Raw genomic sequence first — 19,498 nt, forward strand, 5'->3', positions numbered from 1 at the left:
GGGCCCGATGCAGGTGAGTGCCAATGGGCACGGAGGGGTGACTCAGCAGATGAGTGCTGTGCGGGCTGCGGGGGAGGCAATGACCTCACAGTTCCTCTAGGTTCCCTTCCCCCCAGCGCCCTGTCCCTGGTCAGGCTGCAGAGGGAAGGCCCGGAGGGAAGCTGGGGAGAGGGGCAGGGCATGGCAAGCCAAGAGGGTGCTGCAGGGGACACTCCCGGGGTCCTCCCCAGACACGTACACTGCGTCATACGCCGGTCATCACTGCTCTGGATGCGGTGGCCGTTGTGGAACCAGCTGATGGTGGGGTAGGGCAGGCCAGTCACCTGGCACTCCAGCATGGCCTCCTTGGCCAGTCCCACCTCCAGGTCCTGCAGCGGGCGCAGGAAGTCAGGAATGGACAGCCGCTCCAGCTCACCCTGCTCCGGCTCCTCGGGAATAGACGGCATCTTCTCCAGCTTCGAGCTGCAAGGACGACATGGATGCCCAGAGGCCCAGGGCCATGCCTCCCACCCCAGGGCTGGACTGGCCCCCTCACAGGCAGCCCCAGCATCAGGTGGGGCCCTGGTGGTACCTAGGGCCTGAGGCGGGTGTCCGGGGCTCCTCCACATACAGCTGGGCTGAGCAGTGGGCCTGGCCATGAGTGTTGACCGCACTGACTGCATAGAGCCCCTCGTCCTCACTGCCCACATGGGCAATGTGCAGCGAGTGCAGACCCCCATCCTGCCGCAGCCGCAAGTTCTCACTCTCCTCCATGGGGCGGCCTGCAGGAGGGAGGGGTGGGAATGCGGAGCAGGCACAGTGAGGGCCCTCTGGGTGCACCCTATTCCTGCCTGGGCCCTCCAGGAGCCCTCAACACCTGCAGCAAAGAGGCCATACCAAAATGAGTCCAGGTAACAACAGGGGGCGGGGTGCCGCTGATCTTGCAGTCGAAACGGGCAGCTCGGCCCTCCAACACCTCCACGTCTTCCAGCAGCCGCGTGAACAGGGGTGCCAGCGAGGGCCGAACAGTCAGCCGGGCACTGCAGGTCAGCTCATCTGGGGGGCAGGGGGCAGCTCAGAGATAGGGAAGGCTGAGGAGGCCCAGGCATCTCCACCTGCCACTCCTGACTTAAGGCTGAGCAGGAGGCTGGAGCCTGGGCAGAGCCCAGCAAAGGTTCTGGGTGCCCAGCGTAGGCAGTGGGCACAGATCCAGATGCACAGATCCCCACCTTCTTGAGAGGGTGAGGTCACCAAGCATGGGACCAGGCTGCCATGGTGGACTGGGGACTCCATAGGCACCCAGGGCCTGCTCCCAGCTCTCTCCCTCCTGCCCACCCTAGATGAAGCATACTCCAGCTCTGAGAGGGTCCTAGAAGCCAAACCCACCCCTCCTCCATCTCCTTCTCATAATTATCTTCTGTGCCGGGGTCATGCCCATGCTCCTAGCCACCTGCTCCCAACTCAGAGCAGATGCCCCTTGACCCTACTCTACCAACCCCCAAAGAAGCTTCTGGAGGAGATAAGGGTCCCTTATGCTGACCCGATGCACCCTCCTGCTTCCAAAGTCCCTCCAGCTTCCCCTTAGGTCTTCACCACCCACAATGTGACAAGGCAGGTGCCATCATCTCTGCTGTTCATGAGGACAGGCCCAGGTCAGAGATATCATCAGTGGTAACAATGGCATTTATTAGGCAGGTGTGCCATTTGAAACCCGTTTCTGGAATAGTCAGTGCCCCACTCCCTCCTGGTAAGGCCCTTTTGGCAGGTACTGGGCTTCGTTCTTTACATCCATTATCTCATTCATCCTACCAATCCTTCTACAAAGGAGGCATGATCACCGCCCCTGTTTCACAGATGAGCAGGCTAAAAAGCTCAGAGAGATGAAGTGATTTGTTCAAAGTTATGTGGTTGGTGACTTGCCGGGCAGGCGTTGGAACCCACGTCCACCTCAGCAGATGCACTCCCTCCCAGGAACAGTTAACCAACCCAGTCTTGGCCCTTCCTTTGTGCTACCCACTACTCTAAGCACGCATTTTACTGAGGCCAGACTGATGCACTAGCTCCCATCCCCCACATTTCACCTAGGGGTTGGAGCTCTGTTTCCCGGGCATCTTACTCTGCACTCTCCAGTTCCCTCCCTCCAGCTCTTGGGCACCCATGGCAGCACTAAGGCCTGAGTGGGGAGTTACCTTTGGCCGTGCTGAGCTTGCAGGTGTAGACACCACTGTCGTCCTCATGCACAGAGGTAAGCAGCAGCTTGCATTTGCGGCCATCGAAATGCATCTTGCATTTGAGCAGTGCAGGCTGCAGCAGGCGGCCACGGCACAGCCAGTCCACCTCCACGTCGGTGGGCCCCGCCACCAGGCACTCAAACAGCGCCATCTCCCCGGCCCCCACGTCCACGTCCTGCAGGGGGGCCAGCACGGCCAGGGACCGGCTTTCAGGGTGTGCTGAGGGGAAAGCAGCCACAGGGGCCACGCACAGAGCAGAGACACACAGGGCAAGGGAGACACACATAATACGCACGCACAGAGAGACAGACAGACACAGAGAGAGAGATGCATTTTGTTCTCTGGAGATGGAGAAAGCCCATCCACCTGGCCAGGACCGCAAGGCAAGCCCAGACCTGGCTTTGAGATGGCAATCCAAGCTGGGCCAGGGAAGGTGACTCATGGAGGTGAGAGGGAACTGAGGGAGGGGAAACCGAGAGGGCCACGTGGTGGCAGAGACGGCGGCGGGAAGAAAAAAAAAAACACAACACACCAGCTGGGTACAAACTGGACTTTATTTGAGCTAAGAAATAGGTGTTTCCAAATCTCTCCATGCTCACTACAACAGACCCCTGCCCCTGCTCTGGCACCAAGCCCGGTTAACACCCTCATTCCCAGACAGAGTACCCCAGGCCCTGACAGGGAAGGAGGGGACCCCAAATGGGCCCTAAACCTGCCAGGGCCAGGGCTCAGCCAGATGGTTCATCAGCACAGATCCTGGGGTCTCTGGCTTTTGGTCTTTTGCAGAATAGAAAGTGTTGTGCCATTTGAAACCCATTTCTGGAATGGTCAGTGTCCAACCCCTCTTGGTAAGGCCCTTGTCAACAGCCCCTGCTTCTCCAGCCCCTCCACAGCAAGCCCTAATCTCTTCCACTCTGTCTGACCCCACCTCAGCTCAGAGGCATCCTTCCCTGACTGTCACAGACACACAGACAGACAAACAGGTAGACAGACAGGCCTGTAGCAGCGGTAGCACATGCACTCGCCCGGTGCTCCCCTTCAGGGAGAGACTTGGGGGATTGATACCCCGCACAGCTGCCCCTTCCCAGCACTCAGTCCATCTGTGGGCCTCCTGGCCTGCACAGCCATGTGTCCACTTGGGGAGGGAGGGTCCACAGGGGCCCATGGGCTATCCCCCTGAGGGCTACATGGGGTGGGGAGGGGAGGCTGGGACGGGTCCGGGCCGGCGGGCCTGGGTCTGTGGGCAGGAGGCAGTGAAACACAGCGAGGTCCGAGAGGTGCCTGAGACAGGGGCGCGGCTCGGAGGGTAGCGGGGGGAGCGCAGGTGGCCCCCTGAGCTCACTCGCCTGTGTACAGACAAAAACCTCAGTCAGCAAGCGGCAGGTTAGTGCAGCACACACGCACACGCGCGCACACACACACGCACACGCACACACACGCATGCACGCACACACACACACGCACACATGCACACGCATGCACGCAGACCTGGCTAGGGCCCTTCTGCATGGAGGGCCACCTTTCACACTGCCAGGGCAGCACAGCCACTCTCGGCTCCCCAAAGGTTAGCCCTGGGCTGGGTGGGCTGGCAGCTAGCCAGAAACTGAGTCCTCAGGGTTCCTGGGCAGGCAGAGACCCCAGGCAACCAGGCATTCATGGGCTCAGGAGCACCCCAAAGCCTGGGGGTGTCGGAAGGAATCACCAAGAGAAAGAAGCACCGAGACACGGGTTAATACAGAGAAGCAAGGCAGAGCCAGGCCCTGGAGAAGCAGCAGGCCGGGGAGGAGGGCTGAAGAACCTGGAGACCAAGGAGGTGGCAACCACAGGAACGTCAGGCATAGAGGAGGGGAACTGAGGCAGGGGGCCAGCAGAGGGACCATGACTGTCAGGGTCCTAGCATTGAGACTTGGCAGGAGGCAGGAGGCTGGGGGCTGTGTGAGAAGCGAGGAGAGTAAGCGAAGAGCCATTGAGGGCAAGGGTGAGGTGGAAGGCAAGATAAACAGTTGGCCCTCGGGGAGGAAAATCCATAGGCCCTCGAGGGCCCCCTAGCCAGGGCCTGTCATGTCTGCTGCCTGAGAGGGCCCCTGCACTTATGCCCCAGGCCCTGGGGGCCCAGGCCTCTTCACACGTCACAGCTGTGCTCACCCTGGTACCCTAGGGTCCCTATGATGCTCCATGCCTCACCCACCCCAAGGGCCCCTCCGAACGGGTCCAGCCACCAGACTTTCCCCACCACTACCTCACAGTAGCTTCTGCACAGGAATGGGATGGGAGGGTGGGCAAGGGGGCGAGAGGAGAGGGGGAGGGGGATGAGGGAGGGCCCTGGGCAGAGCACGGAGACAAAGGCTCAGAAGAGTGTAGAGAGAGCTTGGCCAGTGGCAGGTGCAGGGTCTCTGGCTGCTGCCAGGGCTCTGTGACAACAGGGAGGTAGGGTTGTGTAGTAAGCTGAGCACGGAACAACGTGCTGTGCAGCTTTGGGTAGGTCACTTCCTGTCTCTGGGCCTTGGTTCACTCAACAATAATACAAGCAGCTGGACTAGGGGCCCCCGTAAGGCCCTTTCAGTGGTGGCATCCTGTAACTGTGGCTGTGTGAGAGTGGACAGTGGCAGAAGGAAGGGGCCAGGGCCAGGTGGGCATTCATAGAGAAATAAGGTACTCACCTCGGACCTCCAAGCGGGCCTCACACTGCCGAGCGCCGTACTCATTGACTGCTTTGCAAGTGTAGAAGCCAGCATCGCCGCGCTCCGCAGCCAGGATCCGTAGCCGGCACAGCCCACCCTCAGCCTCCTCTGCAAAGCGCCGCTGGTCCGGGCGCACGGGCTGGCGGTTTCTCAGCCTGTCAGAGGGGCAAGAACTCAGTCCCAGGGCCCAGGGACCTGATCTGTGTGTGCAGGACCTGGGGCTGCAGCGCTGCACAGGCCTCTCCTTCCCTGTGCAGTTCGCCCAGTCTCCAGAGCTGTCCCCTGACTGCGGGCATCCCTGGTTTCCAGGGCTAGGTTTTGACCCTGACTCTGCCATCCCACCTGCCTCCAGGAGCTTCCAGGTCACTTCTGACTACCTGGAGCTCTCCATTCTCAGAACCCTGCCACATTCGAGGTAGAGCCATGCTATTTAGCTCTTTTTTCTTTTCTTTCTTTTCTTTAAAAACAAGGTTTCACTCTATCACCCAGGCTGGAGTGCGGTGACACAATCGCAGCTGACTGCAACCTCTACCTTCCCAGGCTCCAGTGATCCCCTGACCTCAGTCTCCCGGGTAGCTGAGACTACAGGCACATGCCAACATGCCTGGCTATTTTTTGTATTTTTTGTAGATACAGGGTTTCACCATGTTGCCTACACTGGTCTTGAACTCCTGGGCTCAAATGATCCTCCTCTTTTGGCCTCCCAAAGCGATGGGATTACAGGCATTGAGCCATCATGCCTGGCCCTATTTAGCTCGTAATAATTTTTTTTTTTTTTTGAGACTCAAAATCCTAACCTCATGATCTGCCCACCTCTGCCTCCCAAAGCGCTGGGATTACAGGTGTGAGCCACCATGCCTGGCTAGCTCTTAATAATTCTTAAACTTCTCCATGTCTTATTTTTATATATTTATAACAGATAGATAGTTTTCCCACTTCCCAAAAGGGATATGAAAAAACTTACAATGTTAAAAAAAATTACAGTGGGGGCCAGGCATGGTGGCTCACGCCTGTAACCCCAGCACTTTGGGAGGCCAAGGCGGGTGGATCACCTGAGACCAGGAGTTCAAGACCAGCCTGGCCAACATGGTGAACCCGTCTCTACTAAAAATACACAATTAGCCAGGTGTGGTGGCTACTCAGAAGGCTAAGGCAGGAGAATCACTTGAACCAGGGAGGCAGAGGTTGCAGTAATCATGTCGCTGCACTCTAGCCTGGGCAATAAGAGTAAAACTCCATCTCAAAAAAAGAAAATCATAGTGGGGACCAGGCAATCAATTAAAAATGAAAAACATAATTCAAACCAATAAAAAATGAGCAAGCTGAGTAATCCATGTTCCAGGCACCTGGGATGAGCGAGGCCCTGCTGCTGAGACCCACATTTAACTCTGGGTTGCTGGCAGCTGAGAAACAAATTGTTGTGTGTTTTTTTTTCAGCAACAGGGTCTCACTATATCACCCAGGCTGGAGTGCAGTAGCGTGATCATAGCTCACTGCAACCTCAAACTTTGGGCTCCAGTGATCCTCCTCCTCAGCCTCACAAGTAGCTGGGTCTGCAGGCATGTACTACCACATCCAGCTAATTTAAAAAAAATTTTTTGTAGAGTCTCACTATGTTGCCCAGGCTGGTCTTGAACTCCTTGGCTCAAGCAATCCTCCTTCCTTGGCCTCTGAAATGTCTTGCTCCTTGCCAATTTTGGGAGGGGAGCGTTTTTGTTTCTGAGAGAGGGTCTCACTCTGTCACCCAGGCTGGAGTGCAGTGGTGCGATCTCAGCTCACTGCACCTTCCACCTCCCAGGATCAAGTGATCCTCTTGCCTCAGCCTCCCAAGTAGCTGGGATTACAGGCGTGTATCACCACATCTGGCTAAATTTTTGTATTTTTAGTAGTGACAGGGTTTTGCCATGTTGGCTAGGCTGGTCTTGAACTCCTGGCCTCAAGTGATCCACTCACCTCAGCCTTCCAAAGTGCTGGGATTACAGGCATAAGCCACTGAGCCCGGACACTTATCTCAAATGGACAGACATGAGACCCAAATCCCTTCCCAGAAGGGGAAGCCCTAAATAAGCCTGGAATGCGGGGCAAGGGACAGGGTCCTGGGGGGAGTACACTACTGTCCCTAAGATGAGGCCCCAGAGGCAGATCATGGGGAACCCCACAAAGGTTCCAGTTCCTTCTACCCAAAGCCAGACCTCCCAGAGCCAAAGCCTGATGGAGTCGCCCGTGGGTGGTGGGAAGTGCGGCTACTCACCAGGAGACTACAGGCTTGGGCTCCCCCTGCACGCGGATGCTCATGATGACATCTTGGCCTTCTCTTACTGACTGGTCCATAAGTGAGACCTGAAGGGGGTACCCCAAAGTGTCAAGGGAGACAGAGCACAGCTTTGGGTCCTGGGGGCTGTGGAATCTGGGATGGAGGCCTCTTCCGCAGCCAGACTGAGACTGGCTCTGGGTAAGAAGGGTTGAATGGGAGCAAAGCTCCAGGTCTTGCTGGTGCCTGAACATGGCCCCAAGAACAAGGGGGCACCCAAAGGAACGGGAGCACACAGGAGGCCGGGCCCCAGCCTCAGGGGTCTGACCTTGAAGGTAGGGGGTGCCTTGCAGCCAGTGTCGGAAGAACGGCGGTTCTGGCTGGGACTGGGCTTCATGGTGGGGGTTCCGGGCCAGGTCTCCCCAGGCTCTGGGAACTCCTCTGGGGGGCTCAGGTACTCCTCGTCGGAGGTGATGGGGCTGCTAAAAGGGGATGTAGACCCACCTGGAGACAGACAGAGACAGCTGCCATGGAGGAAGATGAGCGGAGAGCCTGGGAGAGCTGGCTGGAATGTCACCCAGAGCCCAGGAGTTGGGGCAGCTCCCCACAGACCAGCCCTGCCGTGACTTCGCCCCCAGGCTCCTGCGATGTCACCCAGCTGTTTTCTCTCCCTGAGCCCCTGGAACCTCCTCTATCACTGGCTCTGCCAACACGACCCTGCTGATCCTCCCGTGAGGGGACACCATAGGGAAAGGCCTGGGGCAAGAGGTTCATGCAGCAGAGGGGCCGCTCCTGGGCCTGGCGAGAGAATTCCACTGGAGCAGGGAACCCACATTCCTGACATGGACTAGGGGCCTAGACCACCAGCTGCGGGCTCCAAAAGCAGGGCATGCATGTCTGTGGAACCCTGGAGCAGCATGGCTAGGATGCCCATTTCTAGGCGAGCTGGGCCTGGTGCAGAGGAGCACGCACCACAGACAAGTCACATCCTGACCTCGGTCCAGGGCCAATGAAGCGGCACCGTCTAGCCTGCCCCTCCCCCTTTCCCTTTCCCTTCTCAGCTTCCTGCTGCAGAAACCCCAGGGGCACCTGTTGGCCACAGCCCTACAGCCTGCACCCCCAAATGCTCAAAGGAAAGGAAAGCAGAGCTGGAATCAAGCACAGAAAAGGGCTGCTCAGGCTGGGGAGGAGGGGGGCACCAGAGTCGGCCTTGGGGGAGGGGTGTCCCCAGGGCCCTGACGCCCTCCCCTGCAACTGGCCAAGGGCCCAGTCTAGCTGAGCTGGCTCCTATCCGACTGCCAAATACAGACATGAAACTGCCACAGTCCCCTGGCTTCTCCCCCCAGGTCTCCCCCAACCCCAAGCCCCCAGCAGGGCTATACCCCAACTTACCCTGAGGCTCTGCACAAGGACCCCAGCCTGCGCCTGTCCTGAAGGCTCTGCCCTGGCACCAGGCCCTCCTGCTGCCTGCCCACTACCCACCCCAGCGTGTCTCCCCAGGGAGCAGGAGCTGGGCCTGTCCAGCCTGCCCAGCCCCACTCACTCGGCTGACCCAGCTCAGGCCCTGCACAGAGAAGGCCCTGGGGGAGGGGAAGGCGCCTGAGGAGGGGAAGGAGGAGGTTGGATGGCAGGCAGGCAGGCAGGCAGCTGGCTGGGAAGGTGGTGCCTGCCGAGACCACAGGCAGCCCAGGCCCTGTCGTGGAGGGGGAGGAGAGGGGAGAGGGGAGGGCGGAGTGCGGCTGTCTGGATTTAGCCACCCTGCTCACTCCCAAGCCACCCACGGGATCTGCCTTTCCTCTCCTTACAGCTCCGGAACCTGACAAGAGCAAAGCCCCCTCCGAGGCACCTTGACTCAAGCTGTGGGGCCTCTGTCCCCTAGCAAGACAGGGAGGGGTGGCACTGCACTGTGCCGCTCGAGATGCGTGCCCTGACCCATTCGTTCCAACAGGTCTGCCAAAGGAGGTGCCCGTGGCAACTGTTCCCTAGGTTGCCCCTTGCTCTGACTAAACCACCAAGATCCCTGACCTGAGAATGTGCTAAGGTGCCTCAAATACTACAGAGATAGGCCATACCTGTTTTCTTTGGCCCCCAAAATCAGGACTGTAAGACCTTTGCCCTCCTTCCCAGGGGTTGGGGAAGAACCTGAGGGGGCCCAGAATCTTGCCTCTGCCCCCCCATCCCGGCCATGGAAGGTCTGGCCGGCAGCCACCCCAGGGCACTAAGCCCACATGCAGCGCTCCTACCTATTCTGCCAGGACACCTGTTGGCAACTTGCCTGTCACTCAGCAGCCCCACTAGGGAGGATAGCGGGGGTTGGCTCCCCCAAAAGGCCCCTTATCATGAGCACCCATTTGCATCTGGGTTGGGGAAGCATGGGGTCAGCGTGGGGGACTGGGAGCCAGTGTGAAGGGGCGGTACTTCACACAGGGGAAGGGGCTTGGACACAGAGCAAGAGAGAAGGGGGCTGTTGAGCAGGGGTCACATGTCCTTCTCCCTCTTCCTGTCACCTCACCCCTGCCCGGGGTCACATTCCTAAGCCATGACCTGTGTTTCCCAGCATGGCCAGTGAGGAAGGAGGGCTGGGGGCCGGGCAGAGGAGGGGCCTATAACACGGTTCAGGCTGGCTGTCTTGAGGTAGGGTTGGGGAGGGAAGGCAGAATGGCATTTGGTGCTTAAGGCCACTGAAGCTGAGATCACAGGCATGGCCCCGCAGGCGGGCAGTCCTACCCCTCCGTGGAGCCTAGAGTCCTGCTCCAGGTCACCTCCAGGCTGGACCGTGCTGAGGAGGCTCAGGGGCCCAGGGAGCAAGAGCGAAGCTGAAGGCCCGATCGCCAAGGCTTGAAGAGAGGCCCCTGGTGGTGGCCAGGGGAACAGCATGCTGGAGGGCACCCAGCCACCAAGCACACCCCCGTCCTCAAGCCCCTTGGAAAGAAAGACTATCAGAGCAGCCCAGGTCTCTTCCGGACAAGGCAGTAGTCCCTGCCCCTCCATACCTCCAAAAGTGAGTGACCAAGGAGGCTGATGGAGGAGGACTCCTGAGGCTCCACACCAGAACCTGGTGCCACCTAGTTTTCCCCGGCCGCATTGCCAAAACCAACTTTGGAACCAGTCCCTGACATTCCAGCCCTGCTCCACCCACAAGCCCAACTCTCACTGTGGGAAGCACAATTACACCAGCCAGGAAGGAGGGAGCAGCTGCCCCCCCAAACCTAAGAGGCACAGACACTCACTGGCCCTGAACAACCCGCTGCGGAAGTACCGCCCCTTCACGCTGGCTCCCAGTGCTCTGTCTGCCCTTTCAACATCACTCTCAGGTCAGACTCATTTGATGAAAATGCTGGTGTAAGGAAGCACACAGGGAACTCTCTCTCCTCAGACCAGCACATCCACCGGCCCCAACTGTTCCAATGTCCCCTGATGTGTTCTCACATCAGAGTTGCAGCCACCACTGTGACTATCTAGTACATAAAAGGTGTCACACATGGCCCTTTGCATCAGGGCTTCTCAGAATGATACTTGACCTGCTCACATCAGGACCACCTCGGGCTTATTTAAAATATAGATTTCTCAACCTTACTCCAGCCTGCGAATTGGATTTTCTGAAATGTCAGGAAACTGCTTTTTTTTTTTTTTTTTTGAGACGGAGTCTCACTCTGTCACCAGGCTAGAGTGCAGTAGCGTGATCTTGGCTCACTGCAGCCTCCACTTCCTGGGTTCAAGCAATTCTCCTGCCTTAGCCTCCCAAGTAGCTGGAATTACAGGCCCCCATCACCACACCTGGCTAATTTTTGTATTTTTAGTTTCACCATGTTGGCCAGGATGGTCTCGATCTCTTGATCTCGTGATCCACCTGCTTCAGCCTCCCAAAGTGCTGGGATTACAGGCGTGAGCCACCGTGCCCAGCCCAGGAAACTGAATTTTTAAAAAGCACCCCAGGTGACACTTGTGCACATGAAAGCTTAGGAACCACTGCTGACTTTATGGGAGGAGGATAGCCCTAAGAGGTGGTATCACTGAGCTCCACTTCACCAGGCCATTAAACCTTAGGGCCAGGCTTTGAACCTAGGAGGTTTGATTCCACAGCCCGTGTGCTACCCACGGCACGATCTGACCTCCCATCTTGGGCACAATCTCTAACTCTATGGCAGTGGTTCTCAAAGTTTTCTGTGCATCAGAATCACCTGGAAGGCTCCTTAGACCATAGTGTGCTGGGCTCCACCCACGGAATTCCTGATTCAGTAGGTCGGGGCTGGGGCCAATAATCTGCATTTTTTAGGAGTGGAAAAGGCTTATTGGAAAAAAAAAAGAACCTGCATTTCTAACACATTTTCAAGCGATGCTGCTGCTGCTGGTCTGGGGGCCACACTCTGAGGACCACTGCTCCCCAGTCTCGCACCCAAGCTCCCCTCAGGCAAAGCCTCATGACCCTTGCGGCTGGGCGTCATGCCTAGCCTCACCTCTGTGTCTCACCCAGGTTCTTCAAGGGCTTGAAAAGTCATGGGGGTCTCTGCCTACCCACTGCCACCTCACATACAGCCTCGCAGTCCACACAGCCCCTAACTGTCCAAGAGGGGCCCCAGGCACAGCTGCCAGTGCTAAGGAGTGGCAAAGACATGGTCATATCCTCAGGAGCCTTCTGGGTGGTGCGGAAGACAAGCCAGATACACCAAGCAACTTTAAGAGCAAGCAGGAAGTAGAAGGTGGCAAGAGAGCAACAGATAAGGGGTGTGGGAGTACAGAAGGCGGGAGATGACTTTTGGCCCGGGGAGAACGAGGGAACTGAAGGAAGAGGCGGTATTGGAATTGGAGTTTGCACGGAAAAGGGAAAAGTATTCCAGGCAGAGGAAAGTGCACACAGAAAAGTTTGAAGCAAAAGGCACATGTGCAGAGGACTGTAGGTCAACTGTCTGCCCATAAAACCGGGTCAAGAAGTAAGGAGTGGGGCACCCCAGTGTGTGAGCAGATGCCTCCCACCGCCACCTGAGGGCCCATCTCAGTCCTCTGGCTCCTTTTGCCCTATGGGTGCAGATGCCAGAGGCCACCTGAAGGTGTGCAGCCTTTACTTCGAAGGCAAAGGGGACTCCTCACAATTTTTGTTTGTTTGTTTTTGTTTTATTGAGACGGAGTTGTTTCACTCTTGTTGCCCAGGCTGGAGTGCAATGGCGCGATCTCGGCTCACCGCAACCTCCACCTCCCAGGTTCAAGTGCTTCTCTTGCCTCAGTCTCCTGAGTGGGTGGAATTACAGGCATGCACCACCACGCCCAGCTAATTTTTTGTATTTAAGTAGAGATGGGATTTCACCATGTTGGCCAGGATGGTCTCGAACTCCTGACCTTGTGATCCACCCGCCTCGGCCTCCCAAAGTGCCGTGATTACAGGCATGAGGCACTGCACTTGGCTTATTTTTGTTTTTGTTTTGAGACAGTCTCACTGTGTCATCCAGGCTGGAGGGCAGTGGTGCAATCTCGGCTCACTGCAATCTCCACCTCCCAAGTTCAAGTGATTCTCCTGCCTCAGCCTTCCTATCTCAGTAACTGGGATTGCAGGCACCCACCACCACGCCTGGCTAATTTTTATCTTTTTAGAAGAGATGGGGTTTCACCATGTTTGTCAGGCTGGTCTCGAACTCCTGGCCTCAAGTGATCCACCCGCCTTGGTCTCCCAAAGTGCTGGGATTACAGGTGTGCGCCATCGCACCTGGCCCATAAATGGCTTTCCTCTCCTTATGATTCTTGAGGAAGGGACTGACATGCTGCAAGTTAGCCAGCATTCATCTGCGGCTTGGCCCTTCCCAGCTGGCCCTCCACATGCACTATTTCAGCAGGTCCTCCACAGGCATTTCTTGAAATGTCTGCTATGGTAACCCCACTGCGGAAAAGTCAGGGAAAAGGAGGGCATGTCTGCTCAGGAGGTGGGCATTTCCACAGGGTGCTGACATGAACGTTTCCTCTTGGACTGAAAATGTTTCAGGTTTGGTTCAAAATGCACAAGCTGTCAGAGAGCATTTCACATGATCAGCTTGATCTAGCCCCAGGAGTGATTATTTTGTTTGTTTGTTTGTTTGTTTGTTTTTGAGATGAGTCTCATTCTGTCACCCAGGCTGGAGTGCAATGGCATGATCTTGGCTCACTGCAACCTCTGCCTCCCGGGTTCAAGCCATTCTCCTGGCTCAGCCTCCTGAGTAGCTGGGATTACAGGCACACGCCACCATGCCCGGCTCATTTTTGTATTTTTAGTAGAGACGGGGTTTCATTATGGTCAGGCTGGTCTCAAACTCCTGACCTTGTGATCCGCCTGCCTCAGCCTCCCAAAGTACTGGGATTACAGGTGTGAGCCACTGCACCCGGCTTTTTTTTTTTGAGACAGAGTCTTGCTCTGTCACCCAGGCTGGAGTGCAGTGGTGCAATCTCGGCTCACTGCAGCCTCTGCCTCCTGGGTTCAAGCAATTCTCCTGCCTCAGCCTCCTGAGTAGCTGGGACTACAGGCATGCACCACCATGCCTGGCTAATTTTTTTTTTTTTTTTTGTATTTTTAGTAGAGATGGGGTTTCACCATATTGGCCAGGATGGTCTCGATTTCCTGACCTCATGATCTGCCCAGCTCGGCCTCCCAAAGTGCTGGGATTAAGGTGTGAGCCACCTTGCCTGGCCTAATTTCTTACATATGGTTATGTTAGGTTGCTTCAGGTGAGAGAAGGAGGCTGCAACAACAGTAAATGAGCTCTCCATTCTTCTGACAGGCTGTGAGTGATGGCCCCTGTTCTAGGTACCAGCCTCAGGGAGGCCACCTGTCAAGCAAATCTGTTTCTGGCAGGCAGGAGGGTGGAGGGAGGGCTGAGTTTGGGTAAGGGGACCATGCCACAGTAGTTTGTCCAGTGTTGTCCAAACCCCCATCAACGACTGACGATGGGGGCCATGTGGCATCCTCCCCATCGCAGCCACTGCCATCACAAGGGAGAAACTGCAACTACGCCACAGGTGGCCAGAGACCAGGGGCAAGAGAAGACAGGGACTGACAGAGGTGCCACGGTTTTCTTCTTTGCTTTTGTTTTCATGGCCCCCAATAAACCACCTCTTTTCTGCTGCAGTCGTGTCGATCATATGAGTGGGACGAAAATGGGCTTCGATGAGCCATATCCTCTGGCCCAAATGCCCTGAGCCAACTCACCCTCCTCACAGACCCTCGGGAATCTCACTGAGTAGGTAGCCTGGGTGGTATGATGATCCTCACTTTACAGCCAAGAAAACCATGACCAGCTAAGGTGCAATGAAGAGGCCAGGGTCTTGGCTGGAAAATGCTAGAATCTTGAACTCAAATATAGGAGACCTGTACTTGAGGGCAGGACTGGAGGTGGCAGGATGAGGCCCAGGCCCATGGGGCCTCCCATAACCCCACTTCCTCCTGGCCAGCACCCAGAGGGCCTCCTGCCAGGGCCCATGGTGGGGAAGCTGGGTGTGCTCACGCCAGGCCTGCAAGGAAACAGAAGGACCACAGCTGTGTCACAGGTGGGGCGTCAACAGAGGAAGGAGAGGAAGCCCCCAATCTGACCCACCCACAGAGGGCATCACCAGTGCCCTCCCAGTGAGCTCATGAGCTCAGTGCCACCTCAACCTCAAACTTCCTCAGAGCAACAGAAAAGGGGGATGGGATGGGATAGTGTCATGGTTAGGAGTGTAGGCTTGAGACTGAGACAGGGCTTCAAGTCATAGCTCCAGCCTCCAACTGGCCCTAAGCTCCTAGAGCTGACTGTCCCAAGAAGGCAGCCACTGGCCACCTGAGACTATTTAAATGCTCAGTTATTAAAATGAAATGAAATTTAAAATGCAGTTCCTCAGTCATCTCAGCTGCATTTCCAGTGCTCACTAACCACACGTGAGCTAGGGCTACCGTACTGGACCGCACACGTATAGAGTATTTCCATTATCACAGAAACGTCTATTAATCAATGCTGCTCAAGACAAAACTGCTGGGATTACAGGTGTGAACCACTGTGTCTGGAGAGCAATTTGCTAAAGTTTTCCAAGTCTCAGTTTCCTTATCTGTAACACGGGCATAATAGAACCTATCTCATAAGGCTGGATTAAACGAAATAATCCAATTAACACAGGACCTGGTATATATGAAGCACTCAATAAGTGCTAATTGGTCATGTTTTATTTATTTATTTATTATTTTGAGACAGAGTCTCACTTTGTCACCTAGGCTGCAGTGCAGTGGCCCGATCTCAGCTTACTGCAACCTCTGCCTCCCAGGTTCAAGTGATTCTCCCGTTTCAGCCTCCAAAGTTGCTGGGACTACAAGTGCCTGCCACCATGCCTGGCTAATTTTTGTATTTTTAGTAAAGACAGGGTTTAACCATGTTGGCCAGGCTGGTCTGGAACTCCTGACCTCAAGTGATCCGCCTGCCTCAGCCTCCCCAACGTGCTGGGATTACAGGCGTGAGCCACCGTGCCCGGCCTGGTCATGTATTTTTATTTGCACCCCACACTAAATTTATTTGCTTCATGGGCAGTTATTTCCATCACCCTAAATTGCTTGTTGCTGATAACATCCCTAGGCAGACTGCAAGTGCAAAATAAAGGCTGCTGGCCTGGTGCCAGCTCTACCTCACTTTCCTACCCACATTTTTGTCTTCTCATCTGCAAAATGGGAATGTTACCACCTGTCACACGTCCCTCTGAGGGATATGTGAGGCACAATGTTATTGCCAAGGAAGAGATGTGAGAGGGTTTGGGGAAAGTCTATGGCACTCTTCAAACAGAAGAAACTGTTTAGAGAGACGTAGCACTTGGCACCTGGTTGGCACTCAATAAATACTTGTGTGATGGATGTGGCCAGCGGTGGGGAATGGTTTGCTTCTCACACTCCCTAGCCACCCGCCCCAATACACACATCCGCTTTGGGAGAACAGCTGCGGTCTCAGCAGAATGATTCAGTGGGGTGGAAAGGGTGGGAGGGACCTGGGGAGCTGGTGAGGACCAGGTCCTGCACGCACAGACCCTGCCCCCTAAACCACTGCCCTCGGGGCTACGTTCTCTAGTTATCCAGTCCCTGGTTACCATGGCTCCCAACCAGGAATTGAGATCTGTGGGCCCTCAAAAGCAGGCCCTGTTAGGGTGGACCCCAAGAGGGGACTGGGCAACCAGCCCTGGTTACCATGGCACTGGGCAGGAGGAGGGTGAGGAGCAAGAGACGGTGGTGGCTGCAAGCAGGCCTCTTCCCACAAGACACTGCCCACTGTCTCCTTCTACCTGCTCCCCACCAGGCCCACCGGCACACTGCTGGATGCACTCCCTTGACCCCACCCCTCACTCCCTGCAGACTCCAGGCCTGGGACCACCCCTTGCCAGATGTCTGTGCCACCCCCTGGGTTCCGCCCACTTTTGCTGCTCTCAGGTCCACTGGCTCCTGTCCAGCCACTCGGGACTAAACAATGCCTTGTAGGGTAAGAAAGTCAGCTTGCTCTACAATAGCCAGAGCAAGTCTGGACCCACAGGCCTCCGTCCCCTGGGACTCCCGAGCCAGCCTGACTTAAGGAGGTGGCTCTCTTGCTGCAATGCCTGGTGCAACAAACTAATGCGATGAAGGCTTTCTGGCTCCCCAGGGCAGAGGAGATGCAGAGATGCTGTGATGAGTCGAGAACACAGGAGCTGGGAACTATGGAAGGTGTGCAGGATATGGGCCTTGCAGGGGAGAGGTGGAGTCCCCAGGCACAGACAGGCTGAAGAAAGGGACAGAGAAGGATAAGACACTTCCCAGATCCTCAGAGAAACCTGAACTCTTGTACACAACATCACCCGTTAATAACGCTAACAACTAACATTTGTCTACAGCTTTACAGTTCATAAAGCTCGTTCACACATTCGCTTTCATCCGTGAGGACGGTGTCATTATCTCTGGTTTACAAATGAGGAAACTAAAGCTCAGGAGGTTCTATGCCGCAAAAACAGAACTCCCAGTCAAGGGCTGACAGCTGCCTCGCCCCAAGCTGCCTTTCCAACCTTAAAAGGCTCCCAAATGGCCCTGAGCCAGAATCGGGGCAACCCCCCATCCCACCCCTCGTTAAATCTCAGCCCAAGCCAGGTATTGACCGGAGTCCTGGAGCCAGGCCTGGGCCCCCTCAGGGGAGCTGGGAGCTGAGTCAGAAGGCAGATCCCAGAGGTGATGGAAGGACGGAAGCATGTGGTGGAGGGACGGGCATGATTCAGCGGGGTAGGGGGGGTAGGAGAAGGAGAAAGCCCGGAGAATGGGCTCCTGGGAGGGATATGCAGCTAAGAATGCAAGACCTGCACAAGCCAGATGGTGCAACCAAAGGCTCTACTGTAGACTGTGATCAGACACCATCAAGAACGCCCTCACCATGCAGGTGCTGAGGCCCTGGGCCGGGCACACAGGCTCTGCCATCTTGTCTCCTGCAGCCCTTCGTGGAAGAAAGGGACAGAACAGCGTGTGCTGTTCCCTCTCTTGGCATGTCCTGCCTTCCCCGTGCCGGTCTAAATCCCAGCCTCCTTCAGGGCGCCAACAACTCTCAGCGCAGGCATCCCAGAACACGAAGCAAAGCAACTGCTCGGATGTCCTCGGCACTATATTCATCTGCCCCGCACTGTCCCCCAACCTAGGTCTTCTGATCCAGATCTGGTCACCCAATGGGAACCCCTTTGAGGGTTGAGTGTGTTTTCCTCCAGGAGCGCCCCCTGACCATCCTCACTTCCCCAGGCCCAGGGTGTTGTCAGGCCCAGCGAGCTGAATGAGCTGAACTGGCCATGCACACCGACACTGATCCAGCTGAACCAGAAAGAAACTGGGCTGAATCCCAAAGAAAGTAGTCTGACACCAAGTAAGGGCTTTCACAAAAATAGAAAACAAGGCGGCCTCGGCACTGCCAGCCCCTGAGAGGTGCTCTTTGCTGTACCCTTTTTACGACTTTGGGTTCAAGAAAAGGAGGGGGGAGGTGGCTTGTAGCACTCGAAAGCATCTCTTTTTACTGGGAGGGGGGGACTGTCTTACAGGGGAAATGATCTCAGAAGGCTCCTGGTGGCTCTTAAGCACTGTGAGCGGAGAGATTCTTTTTCTCAGAAACTCAAGGACAATTTGCTTTCCCCATAGGACCCTGTTCAGGGAAATGCCATGGGAGGCTGGCATTTAGAGGATGGCTAAGGACAAATTTCACTGACTTCATGAATTGGCCAGCCTTGTTTGCGCCTTGGGGATTTGGCCCCTGCCCTGAGGCCAGGGCCATTAAAAACGCTTTCACCAGAGCGCCAATACAGAGAAGGGACTGCATGGACTGTGCACGCTGGCGGGGAGCCGGAGCTCAAGGCTGAGAGTGGAAAGGGCTGGGGGTTGGGGCCTCGGAAACACAGGGAAGAGTCACGGCTTGCCCCCACCCAGCCCCGGGGTTGACGGGCTCCCTACCAGGTCTCACAGTCAGCGAGGCGGCACAGGTGGCCTGGCCCAGCTCGTTGGTGGCAGTGGCCGTGTAGTTCCCGGCGTCCGCCACCCGGGCCTCCCTGAGCAGCAGGGTGTGGCGCTCACCCTCAGCCCGGAGGAGGAGGCGGCCCTCGCTGCGCAGTGCTGACCCATCCTTGTGCCAGGACACTGTGGGGAGGCATGGGGACCCAGCTCGCCACAGCCCACAGGCACCCACCGAGAATCTCTCACTCCTACCCCACACAACACACAGGAGCCCAAACCTCTCCTCTCAGAACCCCAGGGAATTCAGAGGAGTCCACCCTCATTTCCGGAAGCCCAGGTTGCCCTCTATTCTCTCGGGGGTCCTAGGAAATGTCCCTGAACACACACACCAGTCAGGGCAGCCCCCACAGAGGGGATAGTTCCCCTCCTTCCCACCCCTCCCTCAGAGGAGTCCAGGGGAACTTCCCCTTCCCTTCTCACACGCCCCCTCCCAACCTTGACCTCACCTCACCTTGGCCCAGCGCTGGAGCTCACCTTGGGGCTGGGGGTTGGCAGTAACGATACACTTGAGCAGCACATCCGCCCCTGGTGCCACCACCACATTCTGCAGGGGGATCTCGAACACGGGGGCCTCTAGGGGCTCTTCTCCAGCGGACACGTAGGAGTCATCCGAAGACTCTGCCGGACACAGGGGTAATGGGGTAAGGGGCCATGATCCCTGCAGGGATGACCGGGGAGAGAGGGAGCCCTGGCAGCCTGTATCCTAGAAAGCCAAACCCAGACAGAGGGGCTTCTAGAAAGCAGGGACTCAGGGAGAAGAGGGTCTGCCTCCTGAATGTCCTTAGACAGGGAACAAAGGAAGTCAGAAGGAGCATTCTCAAACAGGCCAGGGCAGCCTTGACTCCATGTTAGTCTGGCTGTTCCTCAGCTTCATCCGCAA

The 19,498-nt window shown here is 56.4% G+C and overlaps 1 protein-coding gene across 2 annotated transcripts in view; it reads right to left on the minus strand.

Moving 5' to 3' along the window:
- SPEG (striated muscle enriched protein kinase) overlaps window positions 1-19,498 on the minus strand; it is a 59,830-nt gene that overhangs the window by 24,038 nt on the left and 16,294 nt on the right. The window contains exons 5-13 of one of the 2 annotated variants that reach the window (XM_012445972.3): window positions 19,093-19,236; window positions 18,559-18,741; window positions 7,471-7,646; window positions 7,143-7,231; window positions 4,871-5,046; window positions 2,169-2,429; window positions 877-1,035; window positions 572-761; window positions 239-462 (exon numbers count right to left, since the gene is read on the minus strand). In XM_012445972.3, coding sequence (XP_012301395.3) covers window positions 239-462; window positions 572-761; window positions 877-1,035; window positions 2,169-2,429; window positions 4,871-5,046; window positions 7,143-7,231; window positions 7,471-7,646; window positions 18,559-18,741; window positions 19,093-19,236 — 1,602 coding nt within the window. Of the gene's footprint in view, window positions 1-238; window positions 463-571; window positions 762-876; window positions 1,036-2,168; window positions 2,430-2,745; window positions 3,557-4,870; window positions 5,047-7,142; window positions 7,232-7,470; window positions 7,647-8,534; window positions 16,438-18,558; window positions 18,742-19,092; window positions 19,237-19,498 lie in introns of those variants that run through there. The other variant, XM_012445971.3, reaches the window with a different exon arrangement.

This window comes from Aotus nancymaae, unplaced genomic scaffold, assembly GCF_030222135.1.
Source record: "Aotus nancymaae isolate 86718 unplaced genomic scaffold, 86718_ANA_hifiasm-v0.15.2.pri h1tg000008l, whole genome shotgun sequence".
In the NCBI taxonomy this organism is placed as follows: domain Eukaryota; kingdom Metazoa; phylum Chordata; class Mammalia; order Primates; family Aotidae; genus Aotus; species Aotus nancymaae.